Source organism: Gastrolobium bilobum, unplaced genomic scaffold, assembly GCF_033153095.1.
Source record: "Gastrolobium bilobum isolate Gb01-03AN ecotype WA unplaced genomic scaffold, APGP_CSIRO_Gbil_v1 utg37804, whole genome shotgun sequence".
In the NCBI taxonomy this organism is placed as follows: Eukaryota; Viridiplantae; Streptophyta; class Magnoliopsida; order Fabales; family Fabaceae; genus Gastrolobium; species Gastrolobium bilobum.
Window position 1 is genome coordinate 170,313 of NW_026896549.1, and position 14,067 is coordinate 184,379.

Consider the following 14,067-nt stretch of genomic DNA (forward strand, 5'->3'; position numbering starts at 1 on the left):
GGCTACTCAATCATAACTGTACAAAGATGTATCAATGGTGATAAAGGAAGAGAGAGAAAAAGGAAATCATAACCATTAAAAGGTGAATCAATTAATATAAGAAAATAAATAAACAAAATGACGTAGTTTTGAAGTGACCGAAGATAAACTTATCTCAAGTTACCGGAGAAATATTTTTTCTACATATATATATATATATATATATATATGAGAAAAATATTTCTCAAGCTGCTTGAGATATATTTATCTCTGATCACCTCAAAACTACGTTGTTTTGTTTATTTATTTCCTTATATTAATTGATTCGCCTTTAAATGATTATGATTTCCTTTTTCTCTCTTTTCCTTTATCACTATTGATCCATCTTTGTACGGTTATGATTTAGTGGCCGGAGATAAAGTTATATGAAGTAGCTTGAGAAATAATAAACCATATATATAGGGAAAAATATTTCTGCAGTTAATGCAGATAAGTTATCTGCATTTATTCCCTAAACGACGTCGTTTTAGTATTGAAATCTTAAAAATTATAAATATAAAAACTATTATAACACTAAAATAAATTAAAATTACAAAAATACCATGATTTCTGTCCCAAAACGACGTCGTATTGGGCTTACTGCAGATAACTTATCTGCATTAACTACAGAAAAATCGAACCCATATATATATGGTAAAATCATTTCTGCAGTCGCTTTACGTACAGCAACGACAGGTGTATGGTTATGATTCCTTACATTTAATGCTTTCATCTTTTGTGTGATTATGATTTCTCACATTTAAGGCTTTCAAGCATATATATGACAAGTATTTGATTGTTGCACGTACAACCGCTGCAGAAATGTAAACTCATATATATATATATATATATATATATATATATATATATATATATATATGGGCTTATTGTTTCTCAAGCTGCTTGAGATAATGTTATCTCCGGCTACTAAATCATAACCTTACAAAGATGGATCAACAGTGATAAAGGAAGAGAGAGAAAAAGGGAATCATAACCATTCAAAGGTAAATCAATTAATATAAGGAAATAAATAAACAAAACGACGTAGTTTTGGTGTGGCCGGAGATAAACTTATCTCAAGCAACTTGAAAAATATTTTTCCCTATATATATAGGGCAGAATCTTTGACATCAGTGTCAAACTTTGAAATTTGATACAAATTCCTAACCATTGATTTCTGTCAATCAAACTTATTAATTAATTATTAATTCACAATAAATTATAATTGTGATTGAAAAAAATCAACGGTTAGAATTTGGTATCAAATTTTAAAATTTGACACCGGTGTCAAAGGATCCTGCCCCTATATATGAGTTTATCTTTTATCATGTCACCCCAAAACTATATCGTTTTGGGAGTTAAGAGAAGTAACGAAGGGTGTTTTGCCAAAATTCATATAATAAGTATGTTATCAAAAAAAAAATTCATATAATAAGTAAATCTTACACTCAATATTAATCATTAATTTTCGACATCTGACTATTATAATTTATTGAGAATTAATAATTAATTAATGAGAATAATCCAATTAATTAGATTCGTTTGATAGATGGAAATCAACGTTTAAGATTGAGTTTAAGATTTATTATTCTTACACTAAATTGATATTGTCCATATACGGGGTTTATATTTCTCCAGCCGCTTGACGTCCATCAGTTAATTATTTACCATATATATAGGTGACTATAATAAAACGTGGGGAACCATAACCATACACCCGTCATTGCTGGACATTAAGCGGTTGGAGAAATTTTTTTACCACCCATATATATATATATGAGGATAACATTTCTCCGGTCGAAGAAGATAAGTTATCTCCGTTGAGCACAAAATGAAGTCATTTTATGGCGAAAATCATGGTGTTTTTGTAATTCTAATTTATTGTACGATTATATTAGTCTTTATCATTATAATTTTTTTATCTTACAATTCTAAAACGATATCATTTTGGTCTCACTAGAGATAACTTTATCTTCAGTGACTCGAGAAATACTTTTCCCTATATATATATATATATATATATATATATATATATATAGCAAAATAATTTGTAATGTGACTGCATATAAGCATTGGTGCATTAACCGAAAATCTACGTCATTTTGGGCGAGATAAAGAAAGTTCGCGTTCAAAATTAATTGTAGAAAATTGAAACATTATATTTATTTCCACCTATGTATAGTTATGATTCTCCATATTTAATGCTTCATATTTATTTTCACCTTTGTATGGTTATGATTTTCCCAATTTAATGTTTTCACACTATAATGTAGTCATGTACATCCGCTAAACACTATATGTGTGTGTGTTGTGTGAAAAATATTTCTACTTTTAAAGAATGGTCATTCTAGTAAAAACTAGTATTTTTTATTTAAAATTTAAATTAAAAAAATCACTTTTTTCTCCATGATTTTCATCGTGTATCTATTTCTCTCACGTAAAATTCATAATTTTCTGTTTTTTAAAAAGACAAATATCAATCCCGTATATATATGGGCTTTGATTTTGTAATGTTGCATGATAATTGGTTTTTCATGTTGCATGATAATTATTTTATCTTGTTGCATGATAATTATTTTCTCATGTTCGGACTAAACTAATGAAGAGCCCACACTTAATAGAGGGGAATGATATTGTGACAACCAAGTTGTGTTACTACCAATCAATCTTACCGTTAGATCGATTATATTGATCCAACGGTTATATTTATTTCCATCTTTGTATGGTCATGATTTCTCAAATTTAATACTTTATATTTATTTTCACCTTTGCATGGTTATGATTTCCCATATTTAATGCTTTCACTTTAAATATGGGGAATCATGACCATACAAAACTGGAAATAAATATAACCGTTGGATTAATATAGTCGATCTAACGGTAAGATTGATTGGTAGTCACTTGGTAGTAACACAACTTGGTTGTCACAATATCTTTCCTCATATTTACATGATAAAATTATTTTAAGAATATCATTAAATATATTAATTTTAAAAGTAAACTATCCAAAATGAGAAAATATTTGGTGTAAAATGATGCTTGACCCTTCAATTATTATAAACTTGGGTCGATTATAAATTTATTTTAAAAAGTTTTGTCAGTTTATTGATTTTTTCCGCTGAATTATTTGTTTGTTAAAAATTCAAACGAGTAGATTACTATAAATTCGGGACTAGACCAATATAATATCTTCAAACTTCAAACGAAAACAAATTATTTAATCAGAAGCATTTTTTATATTTTCGCACACTCTGTTTTTAACATAGATTAAGTGCATTTCACTGGGCCAGTAACGATGCAATATAGATATATAAAATTATATGCAATAATGAGGAAAGTGATAGTTATTTTAGCTCATAAAATCCTTTACAAAGTCTTCTCTTGGTGTGTGCAAAAGTAATCAAATATAAATTTAAACAATGGCGGGTTTTACTGACAATTATTTATAATTATTTGTTATTATTGAATTAAAATTAAATTAACAGTTATAAAATTATATTAAGTGAGAGTCATTTAATTTAATTTTAATTCAATAATAATAAAAAAGATTATAAAAGATTGTAATAGAAAAATATTTTAAGTATAACATATTCCTATAAACAATATATTAAAAGGAAAGTGCAGGTCTTTATTGTTTAACATAATGGCCTATATAAAATGTTACTGAAATTTGGAAATAAAATTATTAATACAATTCACAGTTATATGTGGAAAAAGGAATAAGTTATTTTATTTTTTATTTTTTATTTATTTTTTAATATCGTTAAATTAGAATTTTAATTACCTTTATTATTTCTCTCCTTTATGTAGATTCTGATTTAATGATTTTGAGAGTGATAAGTAAAAGTAAGATAAAAAAAATAGAATAACTTATGATAAAAAAAAACAAAAAAACAAAAAAAGTGGAGGCTTTGGAGTGAGTAGACACGAGACAGTATTGGGTATTTGGGTTTAGGGTATGGCATTGTAGTTAAGGAACACTATGCAAGACAAATAATGCCAGCAAATTCCTCAGCTTTAATTTTTCTCACCCCAGTAACCGAAGATTCCTGTTTTCTCTGTCCACTTCTTAATCCAAGTAAGTAAACAAAGAAGAAAAAACAGATGTCACGCCACATTTACTCAGTTAGTATTTGTCTTTAGACTAGGGTTTTATTTTGTTGCAGACACTGTTTTCAGCATCACAAATTAAAAGAATAATAAAACTAAATTCCATCCAGGAACAGAATCAATGGTATGGAAGCTTCACTTCATTTGGTTTATTTTATACCCTTTTTTTTCCTTTCCTTTCTCTCTCTCTCTTCTCTTGTTATTATTACTTACTTACGGGACGTTTCTGGGGCTCATTTCGATCTGTTTTCAAAACCAAAAATGAAAAATTTATGTGTATTTCATGCTCTCTTGGGTTGAAAAAAAATAAAAAAAAATTAGGGGAGGGCTTGGATTTTGATTTTTCAATACATTACTTGCCAAAGGGCTATTTTTTATCTTTATTTTTTTTATTGGTTTAATTGTTGGAAGAATTGTGACTGCAGGTTGCAGTTTTACGTGGATTCCTTTGTGAATTGAGTTGGAGTGTCTGAAGGAAGGAATGGTTTCGTTGATGCCATGACTCCTTGAACTTGAAGTTCACTAGTTTGGTAAAGTGTGGTGATTTGTTGGGAAAATGGAGGATCAGGCAGTTTTAGAGGGTGTTGGAAGAGAGGAAGAGGAAGATGAGTTTTGCAGTTGTTGTGAAGATGACGATGAAGTATGCAAAGAAGTTCAGGAGGAAAAATTGAAGGATGAGCTTGATGAATTTTCAGTGAAGTTGTTCTTCAAGGGCTTGTCAATATCCGGGGTTGTAAATTCTGGTTCTGGGTTTTCTGGAATTGGAGTGTTCATGGAAAGAGCATCAAGTCTTCCTGTTATTCGGGTGCAGAAAAGGCTTGATTTTTATGCAGAGGAACCACTTGTTGACTACTTGGCTCTCATGGATGGTTTGCTGGAAGCTACGAGGAACAAGATCCGCAGGGTTTATGCTTTTACAGATTCTGAGTTGTTGTACAATCAGGTTGGCATTTCAGTTTTTAATCTTATTCCTTTGTTTTATGAAGATCTAGGCAAACACTAGGATGTTAAAATTTGAAGATTCAGTGGTACTGAAGTTTCTCTCAATTATGAAAACAGTCTATTTGATAAAATGTAAATTAAGGCCATGTAGAATCTTTTTTTTACCCTCACACCTACCCTCTAAGATTAAGGTCATGTAGAATCGACCCTCACCCTCACCCCTATTTTCTGTAAAGTTCACCAGGTTTGCCCTTTGTCATTTATCACCATGTCTGTAGTAGAACTGAGCCTCCTCCTTGTTTTGTTTGTATTGCATAATCCATCACTGAGCCTCCTTCTTGTTGTTTATCCCATCTTCATAGGTTGCTATTTTGGACAAAGGTTGGTTTCGATAAGCCATCCCACCTTGACTACTTCAAGATAACCCTCCCTTGATTAAGTACTTAAGTCCCAATTCTTCTCATGAATCCTCTGGGCGTAATCCGTTATCTCGGTCAGAGATGTTATTGGGTGTAATTTCACTTCAACCCTCAGCTCCTCCTTCTAGCTGTCACGAAAATTACACCCAGATACTCTAGGTCTTGCAGCAAGAGCTCAGATAGTCAAATTGCTCCTGGTAGTCTTCGACTGACTTCATTTGTTTCAAACCCAAGAGCGTCTCATTTGGATTCTGCATTATTCTTGGCTGGAATCTCCTGATAAGTAATAACCATATCTCGAAAATCTGTAGAAGATGGGTTTGAGCCCATAGTCACCATCACTACTACTCCTAGTGATAGGAATGACCTACTCTTCTGCTCCTCCCTTGAGCCAAAAATAGCATCTCACTTGATTGACCTATCGATATGCGCTGTCTCTCGATAATGTGGGATTCTTTCGTTTCCTCCATTGCTCTTCTCCCCCCTCTAGACTTGCTATTCATTCCTCCCCTTTTGCTGTTTGGCTACCTCTGGTGTTTGCTGAAATTCCCTCTCCATTGGGCCGTCATGTTAAACTCTCAAGAATTTCCTCCAACTTCTCAGAACATAACTCTTGCATTTTGTAGTCTCTTCCAGCTTGCTGTCGGTCTTCCTCCAATCCCTACATCAACATTTCAAAGCCCCTCTTCACAGATATCAGACACGTCTCCATTCTCGTGTAATCGATGAAAGAACTCCTTGGATTTGGGAGATTTTGATACTGGTTAATAGAACTGGAGCAGAATTGAGATGAACTGACAATCTTTATTGCAGTGAACAACCTCTGATCTGTATCAGTGTGATACAGAACGGAATCAAGAATGATACAGAAGTAGGATTCTCTCCTCAAGAACCTGGTTCTCTAAAATTCTTCACTTTTATTCCCATCCTATTATTTAAACTAACCAACTAACTAACTGAGACATGCCCACTTTTGAGTGGAGGTCTGCTAACATTCTGTTAAAGTATTTCTTTGATCATTTAAACATCAACTAATAACATTTCACAAATTACTTTTAAGATTACATTAATTGACATGTGCCACTGGCCTCTAATAATTCAATGATGTTGGTTGGTCTGTGTTTTCTCAGGTCACCTCTCTTTAACTGTGCTTTTGTTGAAATGTGAATATTTTTACAGATAACACTTGAGAAAAATCTTGAGATGCCACTTTTGATGGCACTGAGAGAAAGGATACTGGAACTTGCGAGTAATTTTGAAGCCTTTATTCTGAATCATGTTCCAAGTATTGATCTTGAGCAGCCACTGCAATTAGCCAAAGTAGCAATTGGACTTGTCACTTTTCCAGTGAATGGCCAAAGTCTACTTGAGAGTTGTTCTATTTGTTGTGAGGACAAGCCAATGCCAATTATGGTCACCATGAAATGTTTACACAAGTTCTGTTCACATTGCTTGAAGGCCTACGTTGATAGCAAAGTACAATCTTGTCAAGTCCCTATCAGATGTCCTGAACCAGGATGCAAAAATTACATCTCTGCCACCGAGTGCAGGTCTTTCCTACCATTCACTTCCTTTGAATCTTTCGAGAAAGCTCTTGCAGAAGCAAGTTTACTCTATTCAGATAGAATTTACTGTCCATTTCCAAATTGCTCTGTTCTCATTGATCCTCATAAATGTTTATCAGCTAGGGCTAGTTCATCTAGTCAGTCAGACAATTCTTGTGTTGAGTGTCCTGTTTGTCAGAGGTTTATCTGTGTGGACTGTAAGGTACCATGGCATTCTTCTATGAGCTGTGAAGAATTTCAGAATCTTCCAGAGGAGGATAGAGATGCTTCTGACATTACTTTGCATCGCCTTGCTCAGAATAATAGGTGGAAGCGCTGTCAGCAATGTCGTAGGATGATTGAGCTTACTCAAGGTTGTTACCACATGACATGCTGGTAAGATACAACTGCCCTTTATTTGGAAGACAATCTAGATTAATTTTATATAAATTTCATTAAATATTTTATTATTGCATGACATATGAAGCCCAGATCTGAAAACCTGTTCAGCGTAGGCACTCACAGTACATATTGAAAGTGGAATAGTATATCTTATGGAAGTTTACATGAATAGGAGAGATCTTCCTATTTAATACCATTGTCAAATGCAAGTTCTGTTTTCTTCCTTCTTTGTTGTATGGTATCGCTTTTCCTTCTTATGGAGATTATATTTGTTAAATACAATTCATTTTAGTTTTAGTTTCCATATGCAAGTCATACTTTCTTCTTGTTGATTCAATTGTGTCTTAATATCAGGTGTGGTCATGAGTTTTGTTATTCTTGTGGTGCGGAATACCGGGATGGTCAACAGACATGTCAGTGTGCATTTTGGGATGAAGACAACTCTGAAGACTCAGCATCACACTCTCTCCAAGAATCAGAACAATGGGCATGGGAGACTTTCAATTCTATCCCCATGATCACAGATGCATACTCCGACCAAGAACAATCACAGCTTGCGCTTATTCAAAGGTTTTTAACTGGAGGTTTAGGTTTGAGTGACCATCATTCTTACCAGTCTCCTCCTCCCCGCTGTTCGGACTCCTATGTGGATGCAATCAAGGATCTGCATCAGCTTCCATGGCTCGAGAGTTTTGTGTCTGTGATAAGTGATGACTATGAAGATTATTTTCAATGAAATTGCTTGATCTTGGACTATCAAAATAAGTTCCTTAACTTCTAAACGCGAAGGGATGCAGAAAGAATTTCTCCCTCTTTTCACTTTTAAAGAGGGGTAGCAGAAATTGTGGTTTACATTTCCTTCATGTCATTTCTTGTATATGTTCCTAGCTGGGATATCTTTGACCTAAGGTCCTTTGATATAACATGGTGAAGAATCTGCTCATGATGATTCTCTTTAATGAAACAAAAAGAATAAAAAGATTTTTTTTTTTTTTCATTTTTAGATACCGCTGCCCTTTTATTAGAGCATCTATGCGTACAAATGTCTTTGGATTTCCGACATTTATATAACGGTGAAGTTCATATAAGTGGGAGGATTCATAAATTTAATGCTTTAAGGTTTTGGATTGAGACATGATATTAAATCCATTTGATAGGTTAATAACTTAATATAGCTTTAGTTCATTGGTGGTGGTTTCTATCACGTGTTTCTTTTGGACTCGCTTGACATATATAAAGCCTATAAGGCTCTTTAATTCAATTTATTCTCTTGTTCATAGCTAAGGGTGTAAATAAATTAGGCCGAGCTAGACTTTGATTCAAATAAGTCAAGTCTATGTAAAATATTTTAGGCTTGACTTGATCTGTTAGTCTTGTGTAGATTCAAATTATATGTCTGCTTTGACCTATATTTAAAAGGCAAAAATCTTGGCCTAAACTTGTTAACTTGTTTTAAGCCTATTAGACATTCAATAATTAGAAAAAATAATTAAGATAATATTATTTTATTATTCAAAATTATTAAAATAATAATTTAATTATTTTATTTAAAACAAATAATATAATATAGATTAGTCTGTAAGCTTATAGGTCTGGTAAGTAATAAAAAGCTTATGATATGCTTTCTAAATATACTTTTTTTGAAGTCTGAACATATTTTATTTAATTATATGTAATAGGCCAAGGTTAGTCTGATGTAAGCCGAGCTATAAATCTCTGTTAGACTGACTGACCCCTCGTGACCTTTGTTAGTTGGCTTAATAAACAAGAGAGTAAGGATATTTTACTATATTTTAGATTGTATCTTTTATGTTAAGACTGTAACAATGAATCAGTCAATTTTAGGATTTGAATTTTAAGTCATCATTTATTCGAGGGAAAAAAAAGTGAAACTTATATTCATCACCCTGTTGAAGTAAGTGAGGCACTAGTCAGTAGTTAATAAGACAAGATAAATCCAACATAAAAAGGATGCTACTACTGTTGTCAAGAAACTAAATATATTCTTTATGAATTGTCAAACCAGCCATCTATCTCTACCTACAAGTTTTGGTAAAAATTCTGAAAATGCACATTGCCGTTGTCTAATTCAGGTGCTATTCGTATTAAAGTCTTTGTTCTGATGAATGTACACCACCAGTTATCATTTATTGTTTTAAAGAGTACATAAAAAGATATACCTCCCATTCGGTAATTCGTGTCCACCAAACAATCAATGCAATTTTCCCGGATGAAAATTAAGGTAAACGATGTAGTTATTATGATTCCGTGTCATCTCATCACAACACATAGTACTGGAAATTATTTATATTCAGCATTCAAAAAAGAGAATAATTCGAAGTCATAGATAAAACAAGGTTAAGCTCAGGACAAGTTGCACATCACTTCGAACCATATTTAGCATACTCTTCAACTCTGCTAACAGCATCCATGAGAACATCAATTGTCCAATCCTTTAAGTCCTCCTGTAGACATAATGTTAGGAAAATTCAGAGCCGCTAAATACTTCTCTAGTAATTAAATTATGAGGCAGGTTTGCTAGCACTTTTTTTTTAAAGAAAAATTATGATAATAACAAAAGTTTTTTTCTTTTTAAAAAAAAAAAAAAAAAAAAAAACTATGTCATAAAAACACAATTTTCAAAAACTTATCCAAATACACCCATTATCTAAGCAAGTCTTATGTGCTAAATCTTAAATCTAGCTTGGGTTGATAATGAGAGCTATTAAGGAGTGAGTAATCTCTTGTGGCAACTTTGGTTATCTGAGTAAGACTAGGGGTTCGTCCTTTGTATCATTTTGCAAGCATGCATATAAAGAAAATAAGGCATATAGTGTTAGTGTGTATTACCAGACGCAATGGTTCTCCGGTTCTTATTCTGGCATTAGGGCGAGCAAACTTAGACTCAAATGGAGTCCTAGGCCTGATTTCTTGAATCTTCTCCCACTCCTCACGGCTCAGCATTCTCACCGTGCCTTGACCTTCAGGAGCATTCTTTATCTTGCGCTCCAGCAACTCTTGGGATTTCGATTCATCAATCTGCCAATGCCACCCTATTAATATATTAATCTATTACATTACACTTTAGCGAGTGACTAGTTCAGTTTGTAATTTCATCAAACAAGTAATGTGCAGTATAAACCACCCACGATCTGAATTGTAAAACGAAGTTGAGGGGTACCATCATGAGGATCTTGGCGAATACTGCAACTCCAACGGCACCGGCAATCATGGGCATGGTGGCGGTGTCGAGGTACGACATGGATTCGGGGACTTCAACGATGAACTGGTCCTTGGTCTTCGACTTCCTAATCTTCCTTTTCTTCTCCAAATCCAACGCCTTTCTCTTCAGTGTTTGTGTCGGCACATCGCCACAAAGAGTATGCAACAATCTACGCCTCACTCCGTTCATCATTATTCATCAAAACCCAATTCCCTAATTGTTGTTTGTGTTAAACAAAAACATGTTCTACAGTTATATGTTATTACGTCCCATAAAAGGACAGTACCACCCTTCGTTCTTTCCTGCTAATTGCAATGATTGGCACACTTCTATCTGGCCCTGCAAAAATAAAGTAATTTTATTTTGATCCCTCAAAAATAAGTTTGTTCACCTTAATTTCTTAAAGAATCTTTTTATTATTTTAGTCTCTAGAAATTAAATTTTTAGTTTTTTTTCTCTCTCTCTCCTTTTTATATAACGTGGAGAGTATCCTCATTTAATTTCCTCCGACCCAAAGATTTTTCAAAAATTTAATTTTGAAAGCTCAGTTACCGTCAAACATTTTCAAGTTAAAAAATAACATGATGTGTCTAATTTGTTTAATCATAGAAAAATAATCTCGTTTAATATTTGTATGGGAAAATAAATTCTTCTATTGTTGCGGGAAATTAATTTTCCATCCCACTGACATTACGAAAATTGTGAAATCATTTTTTTTATTTAAAGTGGTGGGATCCATACTATTGTGTTTATATTATGACAAGAGATTTGTCGTGCGATATAACCCACGACAAACTCTATTTGTATATATAAAGTATGGGTTTTATAAGTTTTTTTTTTTGTAAATTGGGTTTTATAGGTTTTATGTTGTAGGAAAAATGATTGTGTTATGTTATAGAGATTCGTTTTGCATGCCATAGTTTTTTCTTTTTCTTTTTTCTTCAAAACATGCGGGTCGCACAAAATGTTGTGTATGTAAAAAATTTTGTGTGGTCATGTTAAATGATTATAAAGATTCTTTAAAATAAAATATTATGCACATACAAGCTTCAAATTATGTGTATACTTAGCAAAACAACATTGTTTAACATCGGAATTGAGTTGGGTATGGTATCTCATTTTTGCATCAAAGAAAAGTTTTTGAAGTTAATAACCTTAAAATAGATGGAGGAATTTTGTGTGTGTGTGTGGTGGGGTGGGGAGATTGAGATTTCAAATTATGAGAACGAAATTGAAGAAATTTATAGGGATTACTTTGATAAATTATATATCATCGCCTCCAATATTCTTAATTATCACATCACTGAAAACATCATATATGGCATAAATGTATTTAGTTACATCTTATTTTCTGGTCTGAGCCTGCTGTATATTTATGATTTCATATATAACATCTGAAGTTAGTTGCGTATGCATAAGAAGTTCACGTATTATGATTTATTTAGTTTATACTATATCTTGAATATAGTAAAAAAGTGGCAAGAAATAATTCAAAGCAGCAAATATAGAGTTTATCACTTTAATTTCTATTTATTTGTTCAAATATGAACATAATTAAGTTGGTTTGCTCACCATAAAAAAAAGTTGATTTTGCAATGGACGTCGACTTTGAGTCTGTATGGATGAGTTTTTTTTCTTCTTCAAAAGTTATTTTTTTCAAAAGAAAAAAAATACTTCTCATAAGATATTATAAAAAACAGACTTTGAGTCTGTTTGAATATCTGTCTTAAAAAAAACAGATATTATAAAAAGAAAAATCAAAAACTTGCTTTTTTGGAAGTTAAAGATTTTAATTTCCAAAAAAAATATAAGTCAAATGTAAATATTTTTTTCAAAAACCAAATATTTTTTTTCAAAAATTTAAATAACTTTAACTTTGATAAAAAAACACTTTTAAAATAAGTAAGACATAAAAAATACTATTTTTGATAGCGCATCCAAACAGACCCTATGTATTGTGCATTCGTTACTTCACTATCAAACTTCCTATTTTATTGGTAACACAGCAAAGCTTGGCACTTCAAACTTTAAAAAAAAAAAAAAAAAAACTTGGCACTTCCAACTTTGAAGAGGTTCTACAACATTATTGCGTTAGACCGTATTTATGGGAAAATTCAGCCCATTTTACCATGAGAGACATGCCTCCAGCACCTGCATTCAAGTCGTTGGGCTTTTGTCTCAATAAACAAACCACACACTGGTTTCTGTTCATTCCCAAGAGCTGTTGTAGCTCTTGGTTCTAACTACCAAGGTTTTGGTTTAGGTCCAGAGCATGATTGGGCTAGCCAAGTTCAAAGGAAGACATGTATAATGTATTCATCGTCCTTCATTTCTTCACTACAAAAGACTTGAATTTTTTAATTTTTCTTTGTTGCTTCCCATGAACTCCAGGTTAGGCCCAGCACATATTTGTGTTATCAATATCAATCGTCATTTCAAATTAGAAATTCTGAGTACTACTATCTAGCCCAGCTTTTTTATTTTGGGTTTAAAGCCCACTTTCATTTCTGATCTCAGAATAATCACAAATCCTTGGCTACATATCAACTTGTCCAAACACCTTTACATCAATAAAATATGGTTTCGTTTTTTCTCTAGTTATTGCAGATAAGTTATCTACAGTAAGCCCAAAACGACATTGTTTTGGAGCGGAAGTCATAGTGTTTTTGTAATTTTAATTTATTTCAGGGTTATTATAGTCTTTATAATTATAATGTTTTAATTTTTCAATCCGAAAACGACGTTGTTTTGAGAGTAAATACAGATAACTTATCTGCAGTAACTGCAGAAATATTTTTTTGATAAAATATAATCACATAGGCAAACAAAATATTTTCAAATTTTGTTGTTGACTTTTTCTATAAGAAATTTATATAACAAATAAACGGTTTATATATATACACCAGTGTAAGAATAATAATAAGTCTCACTGTTCCCCCGCACTCTAGATTAGTCTCATAGCCGGTTCAAAGAGTCGAAGCTCGTGGGGATACCGGAGGGAGCCAACTCGTCTCAAAGAGATAATTAGGGTTGGGTAACTCCAAAAAAATAATAATAATAATAATAAGTCTTATATCAAATCTTAACGGTTGATTTCCGTGCATTTAATGATTGTAATTTATTAGGTCTTACTCATTAATTAATTATTAATTTTCAATAAATTATAACAATTAGATGCACCGAAATCAACGGTTAAGGCTTTGTGTAAGATTTATTATTCTTACACTGTTGTAAGTTGATCATATATATATGAGGTAGGATCATTTGACACTGGTGTCAAATTTAAAATTTGACACCTCATCTGAGAGTCATTAGATCAAAAAAGATCAATGATGTCACATGCTTACAAATCAGAGTCGTTGATCTTTTTTGATCTAATGGCTTTCAGATGAGGTGTCAAATTTTAAAT

General features: G+C 32.3%; 2 protein-coding genes across 4 annotated transcripts; one reads left to right on the plus strand and one right to left on the minus strand.

Annotated features, from left to right (window-relative positions):
• Nucleotides 1-3,988: 3,988 nt before the first annotated feature.
• LOC133300468 (E3 ubiquitin-protein ligase RSL1-like) lies at nucleotides 3,989-8,436 on the plus strand. Of its 3 annotated transcripts, none has more exons than XM_061500023.1 (4): nucleotides 3,989-4,096; nucleotides 4,554-5,071; nucleotides 6,669-7,429; nucleotides 7,790-8,436. In XM_061500023.1, the coding sequence occupies exons 2-4, from the start codon at nucleotides 4,685-4,687 to the stop codon at nucleotides 8,169-8,171; spliced, it is 1,530 nt and encodes a 509-aa protein (XP_061356007.1). In that variant the 5' UTR covers nucleotides 3,989-4,096; nucleotides 4,554-4,684; the 3' UTR covers nucleotides 8,172-8,436. The 3 variants fall into 3 exon arrangements, with proteins under 3 accessions (XP_061356007.1, XP_061356008.1, XP_061356006.1); XM_061500024.1 differs by lacking the exon at nucleotides 3,989-4,096 and adding an exon at nucleotides 4,124-4,143; XM_061500022.1 differs by lacking the exon at nucleotides 3,989-4,096 and adding an exon at nucleotides 4,129-4,252.
• Nucleotides 8,437-9,639: 1,203 nt separating this feature from the next.
• LOC133300479 (uncharacterized) lies at nucleotides 9,640-10,966 on the minus strand. The gene is made up of 3 exons (XM_061500035.1): nucleotides 10,617-10,966; nucleotides 10,286-10,474; nucleotides 9,640-9,900 (listed from the first exon to the last, which is right to left on the minus strand). Exons 1-3 carry the CDS (start codon nucleotides 10,848-10,850, stop codon nucleotides 9,817-9,819), a joined length of 507 nt encoding a protein of 168 aa, XP_061356019.1. The 5' UTR covers nucleotides 10,851-10,966; the 3' UTR covers nucleotides 9,640-9,816.
• Between the last annotated feature and the right edge of the window lie 3,101 nt (nucleotides 10,967-14,067).

Coding starts and splice junctions, on each gene's coding strand:
- LOC133300468 (XM_061500023.1), top strand. CDS start 4,685: ATGGAGGATCAGGCAGTTTTAGAGGGTGTTGGAAGAGAGGAAGAGGAA. Junction 5,072..6,668: donor CTGAGTTGTTGTACAATCAG/GTTGGCATTTCA, acceptor ATATTTTTACAG/ATAACACTTGAGAAAAATCT. Junction 7,430..7,789: donor TGTTACCACATGACATGCTG/GTAAGATACAAC, acceptor TCTTAATATCAG/GTGTGGTCATGAGTTTTGTT.
- LOC133300479 (XM_061500035.1), bottom strand. CDS start 10,850: ATGATGAACGGAGTGAGGCGTAGATTGTTGCATACTCTTTGTGGCGAT. Junction 10,475..10,616: donor TCGCCAAGATCCTCATGATG/GTACCCCTCAAC, acceptor TGGCATTGGCAG/ATTGATGAATCGAAATCCCA. Junction 9,901..10,285: donor CCGGAGAACCATTGCGTCTG/GTAATACACACT, acceptor TTATGTCTACAG/GAGGACTTAAAGGATTGGAC.